Source organism: Nomia melanderi, chromosome 11 (genome assembly GCF_051020985.1).
Source record: "Nomia melanderi isolate GNS246 chromosome 11, iyNomMela1, whole genome shotgun sequence".
Lineage (NCBI taxonomy): Eukaryota > Metazoa > Arthropoda > Insecta > Hymenoptera > Halictidae > Nomia > Nomia melanderi.
The window spans coordinates 4,995,990-5,018,505 of record NC_135009.1 but is presented as its reverse complement, the minus strand read 5'-3'; the positions used below and the strand labels follow the sequence as shown (position 1 = coordinate 5,018,505).

General features: G+C 41.3%; 3 protein-coding genes and 1 long non-coding RNA gene across 8 annotated transcripts in view; 1 reads left to right on the top strand and 3 right to left on the bottom strand.

The window, feature by feature from the left end:
* The window catches only part of LOC116435196 (somatostatin receptor type 2), a 127,809-nt gene extending 121,896 nt beyond the window's left edge, over positions 1 to 5,913 (bottom strand). For all 5 annotated transcript variants that reach the window (XR_012999723.1, XM_076372186.1, XM_031994517.2 and 2 more), the window contains exon 1: positions 5,611 to 5,913. The gene's annotated coding sequence lies outside the window, so the exon portion shown is untranslated. The remainder of the gene's footprint in view (positions 1 to 5,610) is intronic.
* LOC143175089 (uncharacterized) overlaps positions 1 to 22,516 on the top strand; it is a 199,028-nt gene that overhangs the window by 174,897 nt on the left and 1,615 nt on the right. The window lies entirely within an intron of this gene.
* On the bottom strand, positions 16,492 to 18,310 carry LOC116435195 (uncharacterized). Its single transcript, XM_031994513.2, has 5 exons — positions 17,986 to 18,310; positions 17,684 to 17,904; positions 17,013 to 17,611; positions 16,843 to 16,948; positions 16,492 to 16,773 (listed from the first exon to the last, which is right to left on the bottom strand). Exons 1-5 carry the CDS (start codon positions 18,216 to 18,218, stop codon positions 16,577 to 16,579), a joined length of 1,356 nt encoding a protein of 451 aa, XP_031850373.2. The 5' UTR covers positions 18,219 to 18,310; the 3' UTR covers positions 16,492 to 16,576.
* The window catches only part of LOC116435198 (ras-related protein Rap-2a), a 44,802-nt gene continuing 41,192 nt past the window's right edge, over positions 18,907 to 22,516 (bottom strand). Inside the window, exon 4 of the mRNA XM_031994520.2 lies at positions 18,907 to 22,059. Within this exon, the coding sequence (XP_031850380.1) occupies positions 21,760 to 22,059 (300 nt within the window). The 3' untranslated portion in view covers positions 18,907 to 21,759. The remainder of the gene's footprint in view (positions 22,060 to 22,516) is intronic.

Here is a 22,516-nt window from a genome sequence, read left to right as displayed (position 1 = left end):
CATATATGCGCTTATGATGGAAATGGGTTAAGATACGAAATAATTATGTTCTGTTTCTATTCGAAATTTGTTACTGTTCATTTTTGGTAATCCATTGAATGCAAGCTTTAATTTTTACCGCTAATTAGTAAGCTAGTTTCTCACTACTAATTGATAATAGAAATTCATTATTACTGTGGAATTTCTGTCGAATGGTTTAAAGAATTATTGGCGGGATGGGTTTGAATTTAAACATCTATGTGAAATTTATGTATGTACTACGATCAATCTTTCCCCCTAAAAATGTGTACATAGTTTTGAACGAATGCCATTAAATTATCAAGCACATAAAATTGTAGTGCCAATCTAAAACTTTACCAACTAGCAATCTATAACTTGACTATCTTTACCAAATATCGCAGGACACTATTCAGTACTCGAATCGAAAATGAACACGCAAACACATGAACAATTAAGAGTATTCCCATAAATATTATTCCACTTCTGATCGGCATGCCGATTGCAGTCGCGTTATTGCGCTGTTTACAGACACTAAATTTCGAGATAGACGAATGATCGATTATTCGGTAACGAATGAGGCAGCTCGGGGCCGCGTGTGCTCGAAATAAAAACAATAAGGCGAACGGAGCTCCTCTGGCCGTGTATTTTTAACGTCTTTTAAATATGCTACAGGTCGTGACATTTCCAGTTCAATCCGAGCCACCGCTATACATTAAATCGTGCTTCTTTCCGGCGTGACTGAAAACGGACCGCGACCTCGAATAGCGAATTCAGAAGACTCCAACCCGAAAAATCCTGAAACCGCATCCTCCGAGGAACCTCCGGTTTCGTTCTTTATTTGCTCGGCGGGATTGAGATAGCGCGTCTAGCATATCGCCGTTCGTTCCTAACACTCGCCAATCGTGATTCGAGTCTTTTCTCGACAAAAGAAACGATTTCCACAATAAGTAACAAAAGGAATGAACGCTTCGAGATTTGTAAGGTGTGCGTACAACCGCGTTCCCTCGAGCGTGAATGAGAACTCTGGATTTTTCCTGGGAAAAACTCGACGGGTGAAATATGCGGGACCGTGGCAATTTACTCGCGAAAACCGCAAGGCTAAACTAGCATCCCGGAATTAATTATTGTTCGACCAGAGAAATTAACTCTTTCCGGCACGAGACGCAACTAATTTCGGTTTCTCGAAACGCGAGTCACCGAACTGGAGTCTGCCGGGCGAATTCATTAGAAAGTTGTTAACTGAGAAGGCATATCTTAAGACGCCGGATGGTAATGAACAAAATAGAAATTCCGGTGATATCACTCCTGCGCGAATATTAGTTCACAAACTCGGGGAACCGGAGAGACGAATGGCAGCTAATTCTTCTGCCATCGGCGAGACAAACGGTATTCTCGCGATGAGCACACCGTCAATTTCCGCGCATTAGGTAACAGCAAATTGAACCAAGAAGTGGGGAAAAGTATACTTCTTGGATTCTAGTCTAGAAATCCGGTCGAACAATTTATGTCTCGATATTGTGCCGTATGGAAGTTTGGAATCACTTGGAATAGTTATGGTCTGCGAAAGAAAATACAATGTAGAAATAATATGTTTCATTGTTTGTAGTAGATTAATAAAGTTCCTTAGATTCCTTTTATAAAGAGCATTTTATCAATAGTTTTGTCTAGTTATTGGAGACACTGCTTTATTTTTTATTACTTATTTTATTACGTAACTGAATTGATGAGAATGAAGTTGTTTCATGGAAAGAGTATAAAATAATTAATCAAATATAAATCAATAACTGTAGTTTCTTCCTTATTATATCTATGTAAGTCAACTTAGAATATTACGTAAAAGTAGAAGCATTAATTTCCATCTATCTCATTAGAAAATCCAGCTATTCTTCTCATATAATAAGCGATCTCGAACTTCCAAACAACAGTGTTTAATTAAAAGAAACAATCCGTAAATCGTGACTATCACCTCGAACACAGCCACCGACCATGATTATCGAACGAAAACCGACACTGGAAACGAGCATGAGGTCCGCTAATTATAGATCGCGAACCTTAAACCCGACGATTCCCGACACCGCTGAATTTATGGTTGTGATTACGATGTTTGAGGTTCGATGCGCGACAACGGCGATCGATCACGAGAGTCGTCAACACGTTCGCCAGACTCGATTGCATATTTACCCAAGCTCGTTCCGCCCCGAGTCACTGGCTGTCAGTCGAGTAACACGGATCCTTGACTCCTAGGCGAGATATGCAAACGATCGTCGACGGTGGGAAGAAAAGGCAGCGCTGATCCGCCGTTTCGCCCCGCGGAAACTCTCACTTTTCTGTCCATAAACAGTTTACCCCTTACCGTGTTTTCCCTGTTGCGTCCGTCACGAGATACTACCGCGGGCAGTTTATACGTGCTTCCCATCATTTTGCTACGTTTTTCGACGTTTTTCCTTCGCGGATTCCATAAATTCTGTTCTTTCAGTGAATAACGGTTACGCAATTTACCATAAATTATTCGCAACGTGATCGTAAACCCTTACTTCATGATTTCGCGTTGATTAAGATTCCTTTATCATTAATAGTTTGCCGGAAGGAAGAATAGAAGGGAATTTAAAATATAAAGAGGTAAGATATTGTGAATATAAAATAAATGGATGATACTGATATTTCTTAGTTTCTGTTTCAAATCTTCGTAACCAGTCTGACTCGATATGATACGAGAAGGAAAAATATGTGTTCACGATAAAGAGTGTTTGTTTAATACCGCTGAAAAATCAGAGATGAGCAGCCACATCCTTCGTCTCGCTTTCCCAGCGATTCTTCCCCGGCCAGGATATTGGAAGTTCCTTGAATTTTCTTAGTAACCACTCGCGCAAGAGGCGACGTCCGCTTTCGATAAATTTCTGATTCAACCGAAGCTGGGGAACGCGTTCTTTCGTCCGGCTACTCCACTCGATGCCACGATTTTCCTCGAATTTCCATTCCCGCCGATCCTTGTCCCCTTATTCCTGACTGTTCCCTCCCTGACACGCGTCCCTTATCAATTCAATGATTTCAACATTGTTTCAGTCCCTCCGGGACTACGGGATCCGACTTCAGAAACATAATTCCTTCCGTTTCTGGCCATTTTGCGTGAGTACATCTCATCATTTAAGTGGTATTACCGTTGCATTTTCCAAATAGGCTCTTATCTTTCATTATATGCAGATTCTCAAACTATTTACGCCCTCGAAGATTTCCTCTGACAAGGAGTATATGGGCATTGACACATTGAACATGGAACCATTGAAATAATAACTTAAATTCTAAATTTTCCAACGAAATTTAACAGAATTCAAGAAACATTATTTTTTCAAAAGACGAAACTTAAGTGCATCTAAAACTGCAACAGAGAGCTTCAAGTATATCACTGCTATATAATTGTAGAATTTTCTTAATCTAAAACAGTCTTTAACAAAAATGAAGACTTTTCTTTAACTTGTTCATTTTTTTCTTATATTACACCTTAGTCACATTCATTTATGTGTAGGAACAGCTTAGTTTAATTTCTTTTAAATTATTATCAATATGAATCGATATGCAAGAACACAATAGATTTTTCAGAACACAAAAGGTATACGGCTTTGGTCGTTCAGAGGTTAAAGACAGCCGTCTACAGCAGCCGAGACCGTGCACGTGTTTTATAGGCGTCAAACTGATTCACGAGGTCGACACGAACCTCCTGTCACACGCACACGATGTTCTGCGCCTAACGACACGGCGAACGACGAGGAAACCAAGTATATACACATCCCTTCAATAGGTGGAAAACAGAAAAAAGGAAGAACGGGAAAGGCGTAAAAAAAGAATCGTGCGACAAGGGACACGCACGCGGCGTGTCGCGACGCGAACACAATAACAAACGACCCAGAAAGCGACAAGAGAAGAAAGTCAGAGGGTGGGATGACCGAGCGTGCATGTTTCGCGCAATACGCTCCGCGACAAAAAGATCCATGAGCCGGAGAACAAGGTCGGCCATTTTTTTCCATATACATGTAGCACGTTTGCATCTTAAACATGAATTTCGGTGCTTCTGCGGCGGAAAACCGTTATTCCGTGAATTCCATACGAAGTACAATAGCTTTACGAATGAACTACAAGAATCAAACTATGAAAATTGACTTTTAAAACGCATCGCGTTAACTTACATCAATAATATTTCCAAAAAACGAGCACATCTCTCGTAAATATCATTTAGCTAAAGAAGTACCTCAAACGCTTCAGCCACGCCGCTCCACTTATATTTTTTACAACCGATACTCATCAAGATACAAAAAAAAACAAGTGTCACTCAATGAAGAGGAATCGTTTCTCGGTAAGAAATATCATGTTTTACGTTTCGCCATTTGTCCCGGTTTCATTCCGGAGCAGGCGTGACTCGAACATATGCGTTTTCTAACAAGTGCCCGCGAGAACCGCGATCAAGTTCCAACGAGTTTCGCTTGAAACGAAGGGCTGCTACCGAGAAGGGGGTTGAAATTTGTCTCAATGTTTCGATTTTTCAGCACCATTGAAATTTTCTCTTATGGATGGCGCAAATAGACGCGGAAAATTCTGTGTCCATGGCGCACACGTGGAGCACACTCCAGTCGATATGCCATGATGGGATCGCTCGCCGGGACGGAAAACTAAGGGACGCCACGTCGTGATGCTGCCCTTTTTCGCCAAGCTTTTCCGCGGTCAGGAATTTTTCGGCGGGCAATTTTCACTGATATCGATCAACGGAAGTGCGCCGCAGCCAGTTCCGGCCACGCTTATAAATATAAATTCGGCGCGTGCGGTCCTATGCTACGATGACAGGAAGCTTCGACCATCGGATGCCCCCGTGCAATATTTATGGCGCGAACTCGGTGCAAAATGCTCAGCCGCGAGGGCATGAATTATTCACGTGCGATTCTCTTTTTCACGAAACATATAATTTCCACGGAATCCCGCGCGTTGCATGAATAAACGGTTGACCGCATCTTCGACGCTCTACTGGTCCAGTCGTTTCAGCGATTGGACCCCGGATCTTAGATTAGAATTAGAAATGTACAGTAGATATTATCGTCAAACGAAATTGAGACGAGTTATTTATGAATAATTAACGAATAATTAAATAGTTCTAGAGCATACGATGTTAGATACCCTTTAATGTGTGACTTTCCTTTGGTAAGTATTTTAAGTTTTCAATATCACATATCAATCAAACAATGATGATGTTAAAAACAGTGATTCCAAAAATTGAAATAGATTTATAGATCTAAGCCCTCACATCTATTCTACATTAATATATTTCTTAAATACGCCAATGAACTTTCAACTAGTAAGAATACTTGAAGACAACATGCATCATAACTTCTCTGCCTCTAAGCGTCTCATTAAAAATTCAAAGATCCCAAGATCTATCGTTCCTAATCAAGAAGTCGTCAACCTCATACTGACACTCTATCTCAATTTCCGACATCCTCTCGAGAAAACGAACTACCCTAACTGATTGGAAATTCGATCGCCAGACGATGCGGTGCAGCCGCATCGCCCGGTAAATTCAAGTTCGGAAACTCGAAGGGTAGCGCTGATGTGGTCTGTCAGCCTTACCTTGACGTGTTTCTCAGCGTCTCGAGGATCGAGGATTAACCAGCTCGTAGCGGCACGTTCGTTCTATGTGCGTGTCGGGACGGAAACGATCGAGGATGTTCAGTCGGAGAAGCTTCACGCGTGGCGACCAGTGTCACGTGCACAAAGGGCGATCACGTCGCGGACAGGGATCGCCAATTGTTCCGCGGGGTACGCAAAGGGAGACGACAACAACAAGGAACTGTGATGTTGCGACGTGTGGACGCGCACTGCTCGAGAAACGCGGCACGGACACTGGGCGTCGCGACTACGACAAACGAAACACTACCGACGACAACCACGACGCCGACGTCGACGTGTGCTACTAGGCAGTCGGTGGTCCAGGGACGTACGACGGCTGCGCAGGCGCCCCCTCGACGTCACTTTTCCGCCGCGCCACTCGCCCGATTAAATTAAAGCCGGAGCTCTTCGCTCTCCTTTTTCCTTCTTTTCCCTTCCCGCCTTACCGTCCTGCTGTCCCGTGCCGAAAGAATTTAACGACGGACAGCTCTTTCGCGTTTACGTGATCGGAAATGGTATTTTTCATGGCCTAGACGGACCAGTGGCCACTGGTGTAATGGGTTTGATGCGTTCGATGGGTTTTGCATGCGAAACTCGCTCCTATAAAATATTTATGGGACTACGGCAGGGCTTTTGTTTTGTTATGAGACGGATTGAATTCGTGGTATGGCAAATGGATTTCTGTTTAATCCTGGTACGCCGAGTTTTACCGATTTCACGTCGGCTCCTCTTCGGCGCGCGCTGATTTTGTTTAACGTATTCGTCGCGAGTGGAATTAAATGAAGATTCTGTGAACTCTTTACACTCGAAAGGTGACTCTCACTCACCACTTGATTTCCTACAGTAAAACTATAAAATTTGATATTTAATACTACAGCACGTATAATTTCAGAAATATTGAAACAAAATAGCTTTGTTCCTCGATGTACGTGTGATTTTTCTTCGAGTTAATCTCACAAAATATCGTTTGTATCTCATCATCGAATGTCAAAATATTTCTAGTGAAAAACTGTCGAGCGCAAAGGGTTAACATTGTTTAGCAGTGAGAGAGGAATATTATAAGGATTTTGCGAAAGCAATGAGTTATCTTCTTTGAAAGACTGCACCGTACCCTACTTATTGCGGAATTCCTGCTAGGTTAATCATACTCACAGCATGTAGTATCAACTTCTATTTTTTAATAGTTTTTTATTTAAAATTATGATAATTCATGTGTGAAACTGTAAAGTATTAAATCTTCGCAGTCGAGGGTGATTCTCAGTCACTACTTGATTTGATATAGCAAAATTATAAAGTCTAGTGTATAATATTAAGCTTTCTATAACCCATCAATATGTGAAACATTAAAATCAAATATCTTTGTTCCTTAATTTATGTATATTATCCCATTAATTAGTTTCAAAGAATGTCACCTATATCTCATCGCAAAGTATTGAATATTCCTAGATAAAAACTGCGGGGTGCAGAGGGATAACATTGAAATTTTCTTCAATACATTGCACAAATCTCACAGGTGACCCACAGAAGAGTACTCTGACCGCGAAGATCCTCCCAGCAGATCGCATTATCTTCGCAGGAATCCTCCACGGAGTCTAGAAGCCCTTAAAGCCTCTCAGGGACTTCGGAAGTCTTTGAAGGTACCTTCCGAGAAACACAGTATCCTTCTAATGGCAGTGTCCACGTGAAACGTCTCTCGCATTCGGTCTACCACTCGGAAACTTCCGCGTTGTTCCGCAATTCGATCCGTCGAGTTAAAGAGTGTCGCACGCCGGATCTTCCCGTCATAAAATTTTGATTCTCGAGTCGCAGACGTCTGAAGGAGCGTCCTCCTTGGCGACCGCGTTTCGTCGACGTGGTCCGAGACAGCGCGTGTCTTATCGATTTCCCGTGTCCACGATCACCCGGCGGGCACAGATAACACCGACACAGTGCATCGCACCGTTGCCAGGATCTGCATAAGCCGCGAAACCGAGGTAATCTCAACACCAGGATATTCAAGAGTCAAACAACTGACGTCGTTACCTCGCTGCTCATCGAAACGTCCTGTAACGATCGCTACAAAAAGACATTTCACTCTCGTGACATTTTCAGAGCTATGGAAGACAGCTGTCGCACGTGTTCCTCGACGACGAAACACGTTTCACTACTAGGTGAGTCGTGAACACTTGGAGGATCTGATACTAGGAATTATATCTTGGCGATTTGAAGTCGGTAACGGTAAATGATGAACAAGATTGTAGCATTTCGATCTCGATCCGATTTTTACCCTTTACGAACCTAGGACAGCTTTAAATCACGTAGGTGGACGAATATATATGTTCGATATATAATTCGAATATTATTTATAATAAATTTACATACGAATACATAATTCGAAGGTACGTCCGTACAATTTCATTCGTTTCCGTAAGACTAACATTGAATTCCAGATCCAATTAGGTAATTAATTGAACCTGTACTTATACTAGCTTCCACAACTTTCGACTTCGTACGAGACACGTATTTATTTAGAAATCTTGTTCCCGGATTTTCGAAAAGCGAATCATGTTTCCATAATGCAAAATTGCAAATGCAGTGCTAACTCGCAGTACCGCTGACAAATCTCCTGCTGATGCGAAGCATCCATTTTCAACAACAGTCACCAGGGTCCCCAGTTCCTACCCCGCTTCGGTTAATCATAGTTACTTAAGTTCGTTGACTCAACAATCTACGTATCTCTGCTTCCGTCGATTCGCAGAAATGGTTCCAAAAGTTTCGGGCTGCGCGGTGTATGCTCATGAATCGCGAGCTCCCGGTACACCGTTGAGGCCGGACGATAAAGCTCAGAATCCTTACTTCGGCAACAGTGCTGCTTTAATTCACTTTGCTCGGTACTTTACCCGTTCCCGAAGAACTTTCGGCAATAGATTAACAAGCGACGACCTCCTGATACGCGAAAACGAATTAACCTTACCCGACAAACACGAGGCGCTCGGTGCTTCGCAGTTTTTCTAGCGTTGAGCCGGAGCAACGTCGAGGGAGAAGGTTAATCGCTTTCAATCTACTGTTACAGTTTCCGATCCCGAGGCCGCGGCTGGTTCGTCGTTTCAGGAACCGAATTCCTGCCGGTTACCGCGACATCGATCAAATTAGCCGTCCCGCCGACACGATCTCATAATAAACCTGATCGATTTAACGGTCCGTTAAATTGGGTTTACTCGCGACGGACCTGGCGTAACGCGTCGCAGTCAACGTTGAATAAATACAGTCGCGGACGTTAGACGCCGGACCGAGCGGAAAGTAATTTCGACTTCTTGCGACCACGATTCCGCTCGCGTTACGATCTCATTTTGACGAAGATTTTATTGTGGCGCGGGGGGAGGCAGGCGACTCACGGGAACGGTAAACCGAATAACGACGGCGACGACGCTAACAAGGGAAATATATCGAAGTGACATTCGCAGTTGTTGATGAAACTTTGACAAGGAGTAGTTGTCGTAAGAGTCTTTTAATGTGATTTTCTTGTACACTGGTCTACAAAAGTATTTGAAATAGGTATATTTGTAATAGAAATGAATATCTCAGGAGTGTGTTATTCGGTTTCAATAAAATGTATACACATTGTTCTCGCATGTGCTCTAAGCATCATACATACAGAAATTTCAATGTATGTGACTACAAAAATTCCATTATAAATATATCGATTCTAAATACTTTTGTGAACTAATGTATGTGCCATTCACGTACTCTATACTTTGACAGGACCTAACCAAGAACCACCACGAAAAGGATAACAATACGTGTTCAGAGTATATTTGTGTTTATATGATGAAATTCTTAGGGAAAAAGAAGGAAATTATTTCAACGACAAGAATTCAAATAGTTATCGCAGTCTTAATTTAAAATAAATATGAAGTAAGAATCGAATAATTTAATACAAAGATATAAACACTTCCTTTCTTGTCAAAATAAATAAGCTGAAAGTTTTGGCTGGTAGTCCGTATAAAATAAATCAAGTTAAATGTGCTGTAACCTAGTAAGTTACATTTTACTAATTTCAAACCCGAACAATCGCTTCAAGATAAGGAAAATGTCACACGTAAAAACACGTGAATATAAGAATAATGAAATAGTCTACGAGACAAGAGAATTCTATTTACTATCCAGCACGTATCTTGAAACAAGGTTCGCCTACGTGATATACGATAAACGTGAAATGAACGGTACAAGTCAGTCGGAATGATCCCAGACTCTGAGTCCCTGGGGCTTTGCGACTGAAGAATGGACTATCGCCTCTCTTTGTCTCCTTCCTCCAGCAATTATTTATTCGCGAATGAAGACAAAGAGAGATCGTTTACTTTCGTCCGATAATTAAGAGACTTACAGGTGTCCGTTTGACGTCCGGCCGTTGTACCTCCCCCTTCCGGTTCCACCGCGGTGGCGCTTTTCAAAGCAGCCTCGGAAGTCCCGTCATGCTCGCTGGAAAGAAAATGAAACGTCCACGTCGAATCGAAGCGGAGTTAAAGCTTTGATGGCCAGCGCGTGCGAGGGGACTCCAGGTAACAGCGTTACACTTGTCCGAACGCCTTTTCCTAAGCGCTTTAAACTCTTTACTGGTCCACTTTGAACTCCGCCAGCTGTTTCCGTTAGTTATCTTTCGGCAAATAAGTGATAAGAACGATAATGTGGAACGCAGATTTATACTGTTTGATAGGTCATAATGGAAAGAACGAGCAAATATGCAAAAGTCAAGGTTCGTTCGATTAAAACTGCATTGTTTTATTCCTGTACACTACTGCATAGTATTATTTTCTGATTGTTATAATTAATTCCCCTCTAAACGTGGAATCGAAGAGCACTCTGCTCTTCGGCGAACTAATTATGGAATAAATTACATTTTCACATTAAATCAGTGGCGGTGGAAGCCGTTCAAAATTACTGACATTGTTACACGAATAAATTATTCGTGCGAGCAGATTTACTGGAATAAATTATTTAAATGCGTAATTATAAATCATCTGAATAAATTAATTTACTGTATACAGATAAATTAATCGACTGCAGTTTTCTTATGCATAAAAACGAGTTATTCCGATGGATTATTCAAATAAAGACATAGAATAACTTCGCACGAATGACGTAAAGATATTATTACGAAGCATCAAAACATCAGCAATTAATTCAGCTGATTATCTTACTAAAGTAATGCCCAACGTGAAACCAAAAGAAATCAAATCACAGCAAAAATGAACCATCTTGAAAAATCATTTGTCACTATCTCCCTATGCTATTTACACAATATTCAACGCAAAGTGCACGCTGCAATAACTGATACTGGCTAGATTCTAAAGAATTCTTCCACAAATATCGCCAATGGATTCGTAAGAGTAAAATATTCTGTTTCTCTTGGTGATGTAACATGCCTGACTGCACGCTGAGCGGAACTACTCGCTACTCGATCGCTTGAAAACTCGGTTATGCCACGGTCCGAATTTCATGGACTTCCGTTCCCGTTCCCTCATCCAGAAGCGGCTGAATCCGGCGGATTATCGTATCGTTGTCGCGACGGACGCGTTCCGCGCGCCTGTCGTTTCATTCTCGTCATAAATCTTTTTCCCCATTCGGGCGGGAAACTTTTTCATGGAGAACAGACGAGCCGGACGGGGCCGAATCAAGATTTATCGGAGCGTCTCTTTAATAAACGCGGCCGAACGACCGCGCGGACACTTTTCAATGTGCGAAAAGCAACGAATACTCGGACGGGGACGCGTCCCCATCCGTCAATTAATTTTTCCCAAGCAGTCTTGAAATATTCACGGCTACGACCTCGCGTATTCTGGTTCGGCTATCGATCCGTCCGATGCCGAGGCGAACAGAAAGGTTGTATCCGGTCGGAAAACAGCGTAAACGGAAACACACCGAATACCCGTAACGGGGATTACACGAACAACGTGTTTCTTTTATCGTGCGCGTCGATACTGATGGAAAGTCATCGTCCGCACGCGTAAGAGCAAGGCGCCGGTAACATTTTAGAATAATATCCGCTCCGATTTACGACGCGATCCGCTCGTTTTTACGTCACACACAAAGTCGGCGGGGTAAACACGCGCCATTCGAAATTTAACGCGTTGCAGTGAACATTGGATAACTGTAACACTGAACGAGTCCGGAAGATTGCCATTATGAGAAGGTAGAATGAAATTCACCCCAGCAAACGAAGGTTTTAGCATAGTCGTTATAGGAAAACACAGTGCAGGTGAAGGAAAAGGAAAGACTGAGAATCGAAGCGTTCGATATTAAAGACTCGCAATGAGCTTCAGACTTAAAAATCAAACGTTTTTACTTTTGACTTTTAATGAATGAAAATTTCACCATCATGTTTGTTATGGTTTCCTGATTAAAATGACACCAAACACGATAGAATTGCGATCATAATTACTTGTATAATACTTTATTGAAGTTTCAGTTATAGAAAAAGACTACGAATAGAGAAATAGGAGACATTGAAAGCGTCGAGTTCTACAATAGTGTATTAAATCGATAGTGTATTAAAAGGAACTTGGTGGGGATGCCGATGTTGCAATTATTCCAGTGTTCACTGTATTTATGCTTGCTGTTGGAATTCTTGATTAATTGCCGTGACAATGTTTATCCTCCTCGGTCAATTTTGGGGTAAGGAACCTCGCTCATCCAATGGCCACTCTGTCGTTCTCTCTCCGACACCGAATAACCTCGTTTTTACAACGAGCGCGGGCAAATTACTGAGGACCGCTGTAATAACCCTTGGAACACCGTTCCATTATGCATATGCAGACATTCGCGAGAATCACGCGGACGGACACGGTGCGCGGTAATGGCGATGGGATTTTCAGGAAAGGTCGCCCCTAGCTGACCCGGAACTCTCCGTTCTGACCGACTTCCGCGCGTTTTCCCGCGTAATCCCACAGCGTGGACGTGAGTTAGGTTAGGTAGCGCGCTGTGTACGCTTGTGGGCCAATTGGCCGTTTCGCAAACTGGCTGGTCGTTTGGCCAAGGATTTCCATGGGAAGGATGCGCCATCGGCAGTAAAAAACAATTGGATCGCGCCGTGTGTCGAGGAACGTTCCGCTCGAAAAGCCGTCCTTGTGCGGCACGCCGTTCTTCATGAGTATAATGACAAAGAGGAACGCGTAATCCCTCAGAGTATCGGAATCCGGGCGCGCAATATCGACGGGAGGCATCCGACGAGCTTCCACGACGTCGGCACGTAGTCACGCGCGTTATTAACGAAGGGAGGTTCGTTGAAAGCTCGCGGACCGAATCGGCCCTGCTTTACGAGCCATCCTCCGCGTAATAGACCCACTTCCTACGGCGAGTGTTCCTCCGCCGCGAACTTAGCCCCTACTTTGCCTTCTCGTCCGCGGCGCTCGTAATTTTCCACGAGAATCCCTAGTCGCCTCGAAACCACCCCCGGTTGCGGGCGGAAAGTTTCCTCGTAAAATGTTCGACATGCCTGGAAGCAATACTAAGCCACGCGAAATGTTTCGTTCGACATCGGCGAACGACTGTTTTAAAAGGTGCGAAAGTTTCTATTAAGATCTTTCGTTCATTCTGGAGATGTTTGTAAGCTGCATATTCGCGAAGATTCGTAGCGATGGTTCTTAACACTAAACGCACTGCGACTGGTTTCCAAATTTGATTAAAAATTCTGCACTATATTTTGTCTATTTAACTTTATATCAGTACTTATATTATAGAATTAATAAATTTTTGTTATTTACTATATTGTACAGTAAAATTAATAAATTTGTATTTTACTTTAGTTATTTTACTTTTGGTGTTAATTTTTACTTATTATTTCCTTCTAAGCGTCTGACTGAAATTAATTTGCATTCTACGTGATGTTCACTGTAGCGTGAAGTGCGATTGATGGAGACATTCGAATCGCTGATCACTACACGCATGGACAATTTCAACGAGTTCACGGAGAATAAATTCCTCCTGCGTTAGAGCACGTAGATCAACGGGGTAAAAGTCCGTACTAGGCACGGTATTGCGGCAAATTAAGCGTCAATTGAGACACTCGAATGGCTCTAATTACGACGTCATTGACGATTGATATCCGGAAATTCACAACGCGACGCCGTCTATACAGGCGTGGATTATTATTTCGATTTCGGCTGTATGTAATTCCGATCGGCCGTATTGTGCATGAATTTTCGAGAATCAATGAGAAGGACGCCGCGAAGAGAATGACAATTGACTATTCTCGTTGCGACCGGACGATGATAAAAACGCAAAGAGTGCGTATACCGGAGAAAAGGAAGTTCTAGGTCGCGTGACCGCGACACACTTTCCCGCTCGCAATTTAACCATGAATAATTCACCCTCCAAGCACAAAAGTAGATGCGTTCGCCTAACGCGAACGAACTCTGGAGAGCCGGTGGAGACCAGCGGATTTACTCTTGCACTTTATCTCGTGAATAATTCACGCACGGATTACCGAGGTACGGTTATTTGGTCAGCGCGCGAACGTTTACGAAGGTGGTGCCCCGAGACGAAGGATGGCCTCTGGCGGCGGCATCGATGCCTCCGAATACCGGAACACGGACAAAAAGGGGAGCGAACGCGGAAGAGTCGTGACATTGATGGAACCCGAATGGAAGCTAATCGAGAATCGAGTTACGTTGACTGCAACGGGAACGAATCGTCGGCCACGTAGGAGTGCGGGAACACCGATAGATTGAACCTTGTGTATCTGTCACTCACGGCCTCCAATATTATTGCCAGACCTGGAAATACCGCTTATCTATGAAATTATCGACAACTCTGATTCTGCACAGCCCAGAAGTCGATACGCGGACGCGAATATTGGAGATCGAACGCGACAGATGACGCGATAAAAAATATACTGCTCGATTTTAATGGCGGTGTGCACTTGCGAGGCTGGTGAAGAATCGTGTATCCGATCGATCAGCACCGCGAAATGTTATTGCTTAACATGGTACACGTCCAGGATCGCGTTAAACGTACCCTGAATCGAGTTAATCTTCATCATTTTATTTGGCCCGCAGCTAATGAAGCATTCAGGCCAGACATCGGGAGACGGAACGAGGGGCACAAGGAAAGGTGGTTAGAGGCGATGAGGGAGTGAATGTACGCTCCGCGATGAAATAGTTCGGCAATCAGAGAAGCCCGTGGAAACGACGGAAAAAGCCCAAGGTAGATTGAAGCGCAGGAGAAGTTCCAGCGGGCTAATTATAGGAGCTCATTCTGTCTTGGCCTTTAATCGTTCGATTACAGGGGACAAAGGGCGTCTGTTATAATGGCTAGTTGGGGGGGGGGGGGGTATTAACTCTAGAATTTCGAGCAATATCGTCGTTCCGGGCAACGGGGTTATTAATCGCGCGACAGGAACTCTATGTTTAATGGACATACTCTCGCAGAAGCAAACCGCACGTTCATGCTGCGCTTTGCTAGAATCGGGATTGCACAAAACCTTCACGTATTGTGCGACTTAACAACGTTTACGTTCGCTGTTAGACGCGTCCACAAAAATAATTGGCGTGAAACGAGCAAACGAATTCAATTCTTCGTGTCTGTACAGCGCGATTCCGTGTTCATTACTAAACCGTTATCTTTGACCCGATACACGCAAAATGGTCTTATGAAGCAACCAGTATATGGTGGAACCTTCACTGTTTCTTTTCACCTCTTTTAAAAAACGAGATACTGCGTAAAACTGTATTCTTTGTATTCGCCGCGGTCCTGTTAGCTGCGGTTGTCGAACAAAAAATGCATTCATCGAGGGAACTTGTAACGAAGTTCGTAACAAGGCTTCGAGTTACGCCGCTGTTCCACGTTCCGCACCCGACATTCTATTGAAAAGGGTAATTGAACGGTGAAACATTTTACAACGAACCGTTGCAACGGTGCGATGGATTTTATCATTAATGTTCCGTTGGATGGAACTTTCGGTTTGCTCTTTTCGCACGGAAATGCGTGCTTTAAATGTCCAACGAGTACTGGCACAAAAGAAATGAAATTAAAAGAGAGAAAAAGGTCATTAAGTCCATGGTATATGAGTGCATTATAAAGGTGCAGCTCTGCTGGTCTTAATTTCAGAAGTTCCAGAAGCTCGGGCTTGGAAGACAAAGCCCCCTTTTTACTTTTATAACTCCCCTTCTGGCTTCTTTCGTTCTTAGCATCGAGAGCCATGTGTGCAAAGGAGTTTTATATTTAACAGAGTAGAACTGCAGAGAATTATTAATAATATTCGTTATAATTATGGTAAACGCTAGTTACGTAGCAAAATAATCACAATTCTCATTTGTAGAAAAGTGGTAATGTTTAATAACCTTATTTCATGATACTTATGTAAGAGAATAAAATGTTTTATTCAATTACGTGTATAAAATTGTATTCTGATGTTTTTTCGCTGGAGGACTATTCAGGTATTTTAATTAATGATATGAGGTATTCATAAATTCCGCCTGATTTTTCGTACGCTACAGATTAGCAGTTTTAAATAATCGAATTTCATTGGCCAATTTAAATCAAGTTCGGCCAATCAGAATGCATCTTCGAGACGGTGCGCAATTGAATTTTGTTCATTGCGCAGATGTACGTTACTTTTCAAACGATGTATAACAATTCGCGTTAGTGCAACAAATTAGTGTAGTATAACAGCAATTTTCGTGTTTCTTAATGTGTAAACTTTGTTCTAACGAAAGTGCTATTAATCAGTTGGTGCTATTATCGGTTAAGGTAGTTAAATCTTATTCGGAAATAGTTTCGTACCTATGTTTTCTTATTATGATTGTGGGCAGTGTAAAGCTTCAACTAGGTAAGTTTCACTCATTTTAAAATAACGATACATTCTAATGATATGAAAATGTATTTTATTTTAAATGTGCACATTTATTAACATATGTAAAATATGAAAAAATATCACAAGAGTTTATACATATCAATTGTTAACATGATCTATTATAGTAGAACAATTATTAACTGGAGTTGATGCTCCATTTGGGTCAGTCATTGACACGATTCGTGGCTCTATTAATTGTGCAATATTTATTGTAATAGTATCATTTAGTGTTTGTTCTTCATCATCTTCTATGAGAGTAAACTTGCCAACTGGTACTTGAACTTCTAATATACCCTCTGTTAACAAATTGTTTACTTAATCACATCAAATTTATTATTGTATATAATGAATGTAAAATTACTTACGCATGATTTTGAAGGTGTACAACAAACTTGCTGGGCAATAAGATATCACTTCAGCTACAATAAATTCTGATACCTGTGGTGTATAATCTGCACCAATTTTAAGCATCTGCAAATCCAATTTATATAAATATACAATATTTATCATATATTTTAACTCCTAAAATGCTTACTTTAAAAGCTAGGATACTTTTCAGTTCAGGTTTAGTTATGAGAGGTGGACAAGTTTCAAGATCTTTACTTGTTAACTCTTTTCCTTCTTGCAACGCCTTGACGAAATTTTTACTCTCGCTATTAGTCTCAAAAGAAATATTAGGTCGAGTATCTTCATCAGACACATGTTCAATTTTTATCTCCTCCTTCACCTGCGAGTTTGTGAAAGTAATTGGTGTAGAATTTTGACCCAGTGATAATAAATTAGCAAGCTTATGAGAAGGTGTTGCTTCATTAGTGTAAGAGCCATTCATCTTTTTGTTAGGAGTAATTTGCTTTGCTACCATTTCCGGGGATTCTATACTATCAAACCTTATGTGCTTGTTAGTAGAAATGATAAAAGAATCAATTATTTTGGGCTTTGCAGCTTTGATTTCAATTTTCACTGGTTCCTTAATCTCCTGTGCCTTTTTCTTTCGACTTCTTGTTCTTTTTCTCTTCGGGCGTAAACTGCTATCTACATTAAAATCTGTAAACACGCTTCCATCTACTTTTGAATTGGTTGTACTACTTTGTTCATCTTCCATCCTCTCACATACCATACTAGTTTCTAAAACATCTGTATAGATATTTCCACTGTTAATATTCTTTAGTTTGAAGAAAACTTAATATTTTAATACCACTATCTCACCGGTTTGAGACCTATTTACAGCTTCGTTCAATTCACTCTTTTGAATTAAAATTGAATCTGAGTCATTTGGATAAAAATTAGTCTGCGACTCCTTGTGTAAAACTGAATGATTAAATACCTCTGTCTTTGCAAAGATGTTCTGAACTTCTGATTGTGCCACTGAATTGTTTACTACCTCAGATGTCTCTGTTTCACATTCAAGGCCTGTTCCTGGACATACACTGTAAGAGTTCAATCAAAAGATTATTACGCTTTCCTATCTGTATGCTTGAATTATTAACAGAATAAGCTGAGATCTTTACAGTATCGTTTCATTTTCTTTGAGAACTCGAATATCCTCATTAGGTGGCAGGTATTCAGTTTGATTCAAGACCAAATGAAACGGCTCTTTAATGTTAAATAACTTTGAAATGTGCTCCATCGCGTGGGAGATTCGCAGTGTTCTCGAACCGTCGACAAAAATCCAACAAAATCGACGCACATCGTTATAAAATTTACACAAGTCTACCTTAATACGGAAATTCAACCGGCACATTTTCACTAGCGAGGTTACGTTCCTACAATCTTTAGAATTGTGCGCCTTTGCACTCACTGTTGGTAGTAGGAACTGCGTTATGAACAGTCATTGATAACTTGACCAAACAGTGGCGGACTCTACCGAGAATGATCAGCAGTGGGTAAATCTCTGTAAATACAGAGGCTATGCGCGTATTTTAAATTATTAGCAAACGATATATAAAATTACGTTAATAAACTATTGAATGAATTGTATTATTAAAGGGAACGTAAAACGGTAATTAATTTACTGAAATAAATCTTCATTAAAATTTATTTTATATTTAATTTTTTTGACTCATAACAATTTATACATTTGACTGCAACAATTCGATACATTTTGTTAAATCCGATTTAAGATTGTTCATTTATTATGATTGAAAAATGTTAAATTTCACTTTATTGAATGAATTTTAGTACGCCACGAACGTTTCATGGTATAATACCTTCAAAAACAAATGCTCGAAATGCAACCAGGTGCAAAGGATTAAATATTGCATGAAGTAAAGATTAGTAGTTGTATCAATTAATTCATGATAATCTTCTATGATCGGTAAAACTCATTAATTGATATTGATTAACAATAATTGATTGAAAATAAAAATAAAATAAAATAATATAGAACAATGGGAGAAAGAAAGAACCAGTGCCTGTGGAAGTTAAATAATGACATCCATCTTTTATTTAATTCCCGATAACGCAATGATACAAAGTTAAGAGCTTATTTGCTACTAATGTTCTGTTACCACATTATTTCGTCCAGAACTACGCTAGAAATAGTCACAGTCGTGTCGCGGGAAACCATCGGATCCATGACCTTCGACTATTCGCTCGTTAAGTCGTTCATATTTTTAATCATCATCTTTTTCGAACTAGACAACATTAAATCTAGGTAACATGAATTAATTGGGGTTGCAAGTTCAGGTAAATAGATGTTTCTCAGCAAAAGTTACGCTTTACATAGATGTCTCTGGAAAGCGATTTGACTCGTACGCGGTTCACATTCAAATAGACTTTATGTCTTTTATCGTGATGCGCGATATTTCATGATTCATTAAACGTATTAGATCACGGACGAACCGCCCGCGCCCGTTTAATCTTGTCTATTTATGTAAAATTATAGCCCAATGTGGGCTTTGATTCGACGAGATATCCACATCACAATATTTTGTTTTATTTACATAGACTCTCTATATGTACGCTAACGAAGTTTTATATCTATATTTATATTTATAACGAAGTATATATATATTTATTTATGTATGTATAATATGTATATCGTAATACAAAGATGATACTCCTTCAAAACGATATAATTACAATGTCGTCCGACAGAACGGAAAAAGTAAGAAAATTGCTCGCGTCTAAATCTTAAAATCAATGATCGTTGCACCATGGTTCATCGAAGTTCACTCGTAGAGACAGTTTTCTCCCTGGTCTTCGACGGAAACGTTCAAAAGTAGACGCTATGTGGTGTTTGTCTTTTTTATTTTATTTAGCGTGTGCAGCGCATATTGCATTACGACGCTATATTTTAAAAAGCTAATCCGCGATCGAACAGAGTTTGTACCTGATGTTCGCAGGCGTTCCCGCCTGAAACTTTATTGTACTTACAAGTAAAACTCAGGCTCGGGCAAGGCAATTGTGTACAATAATTTTTACGTATACCATAATTGACAAATAATTCGATATTCCATGTAAAGAAGATTGATAGAGGGAGACAGATGGAGAGTGCCACTGATTCATCGGCGATAGATTATGTTTATCTTTAACGAATTTCGAATTGCTCGGTGCGATGCGCTTAAAAATGGTAAACGTCGAACCGAAGTGGCCGAGATTACTCTTTTAAATAAATCACGCGACGCGGTGTAGAGGACAGCGCTGACGGTTGAAAATTCAATCGACTGGTCAATAATATTTTGTAAAATGTGCTTCGTGGACGTTGCGCCGGTTGCTTCATAATACGTAATAAATAGACCGCGGATCTTTATGCATATTAATCTGAAGAACTCATTCAAATGAAATATTACTGTAACATTATACATAAGGTATTCGCTCAACAGACGAGAGAAAATTTAAGAGATGATTCTTCATGACAACACAAGACGAAAATCAAGAATGAAAAAATTACAATTTCGGCTTCGTTTTCGTATTATTAGAGATTAATAATTAAATTATTAATGATCTCCGAGCCATGGCCTAGCGTAACAACGACGCCCATGGGATAGGTCAGTGCAAGCGCAGACATTGACGTACTGCATGGGGCACCTGGTTTGCGTGATATTCTTGCTTATAATTATTAATGACTCGGAAAGGAAGCTGAACCCGAAATTATTTTACTTTTTCTTTTTGTTTTATACTTTCATAGAGAATCATCCTCTAAACTTTCTACAACCCGTTGCCGAACGTACAGTGTATATGTTATCAAGAACACAATAAAAATTCAAATATGAGAACCGAAACATGGTCTAATCTTCCATTCTATAAAGTATTCATCGATGAATTCGTATAAATACCCGCGGTCCGGTAATAAGACAGCGAACTGGGCAGTGGGAGAGAAACCCTGAAATTGGATATTAATATAGGATACTTCGATAAATCCGTAAAGACTGGATACTATACGGTGTCATAATTCGGAATAATTACGTTAAAATCCGGGGCAAATTTCGCGAATCAAACGCTCGCGGCTCTAAACGAACAACGTAGATCTTCGCGAGAAGACTTGAAATCGATTCTGGGGATGGTGGAAAGGAAAAAGAATTTCACAATGAGAAGATCAGTTATGATCAACTTAATCTTCCCACGATTGTCTCTCCAATCGGGTTACGTAACTGCTCGAATATCGACGAATTTCGATAGAGGATACCTAACAATCGAGGGCAAAATAGAAGGTACACTGAGTACGTAGACTTGCGCTAAATACATCGAATTTTATCGAACAGCGAACATTTATCTTCGATCGTTCGGTTATCGTGAAAGTTGGTCCTCGCGGACCGTTCCCCCACGGCTATTCCTTGCCGGATGAATACTTTCCCGGCGTGCACGCCACGAACTTTCCCCCTAATCGTTCAAATTTTTCAAAGTTCTTCGGGATCGAATAGAGACCGTTCCCCTGGAGTAAAAGTTTACTGAGAAATTGGAATCGCTGGAGGTTCCCTATATACCCCACGTTCGAAACGCTTGAGGTTCGTTTCTCGATATTCGAAGGAAGAAGGGATTACCGGCATTTTCTTCGGGGAAAGTCTGTCTTTCCGCCCCGCGGGCATCGCTCCTCTGTTCGTCTAATTCCTCCGCGGGGTCATTCAAGGATCGATCGCATGCACACTCTCGATGGGAACGGTGAATGGGGAAATGTCGATCGATCCGAGCGAATGGAATCACTCTGGTCGTGTTCGAATCGACGCCCGAGCATAGTTTTCTTCCGCTCACCCTACACCCCTAGCCACTCCTAGTCCTAACTCCGACGTCTCGCGTTCGTCCCGCGGCGGGGAGCAAACGGAACGCTCACGGCCGAAATCCCCTTACGAGAGAATGCAGGAATTCCTCTTGGACTCGGACCGCTCGCGGATCTGCTGCAGATGTTGCAGCTGCGCCGGCGACGGCACGTGAGCACTGCTGCTGCGGGAATTTAAATGCTGCGGCGGCGGCAACGATTGACGGCGTCGTCGCCGTAACGCCGGGCTCAGGTTGTACTTTAGCTTCGCCTGGATCAGCAACTCCTTGAATACTTGCGAGATGTTCACGTTTTCCTTCGCGGATACCTCCACGAAACCGTTCTCCCATTTCAGCGTGACCAGCTCCCTTGTACTCTCTATGTCCACCTGAAATTGTGGTATGTTTGTTGTTATTGGTTTAGACTACTGAGCTGGAATGGAATTTCGTTTCTTTTATTGCGGGGTTCATTAGCAGGATCTATGAATTTGACGGCTTAGAGTTTAGACAGTTCAGACTTTCAATGCAGAAGTCATTTCCTTGATAAATATATTGGAATGCCAGAGATGTAGTGGTTTGCGTGATAAAGGATTTTGGAGCGACGCCAGAAATACCTCGATCTATCTTCATGTGAATCGAAAAAACAGGATATTCCTTGAAAGTAGGTGAACAAAAGTTATTCTGATCGTAGCCAATTTTTCGAAGCATAACAATTATTTGGAAAACTTTGGAAGACCTTTTGGACTGTCTAACTGGAATCTCAAGATACTCGCAGTTTTAATAAATAATAGTATTTTGCAAACTAGTTGCTACTACTAGTCAAACATAAATTACAAAAGGCTCACA

Bases quoted from the DNA above. Each gene is read 5' to 3' on its own strand.
- LOC116435195 (XM_031994513.2), bottom strand. From the start codon at position 18,218: ATGTGCCGGTTGAATTTCCGTATTAAGGTAGACTTGTGTAAATTTTAT. The intron at 17,905-17,985 runs GTAAAGATCTCA...GAACTCTTACAG, and splicing joins AAAGAAAATGAAACGATACT to TGTATGTCCAGGAACAGGCC. The intron at 16,774-16,842 runs GTAAGTAATTTT...ATTTGTTAACAG, and splicing joins GTACACCTTCAAAATCATGC to AGGGTATATTAGAAGTTCAA.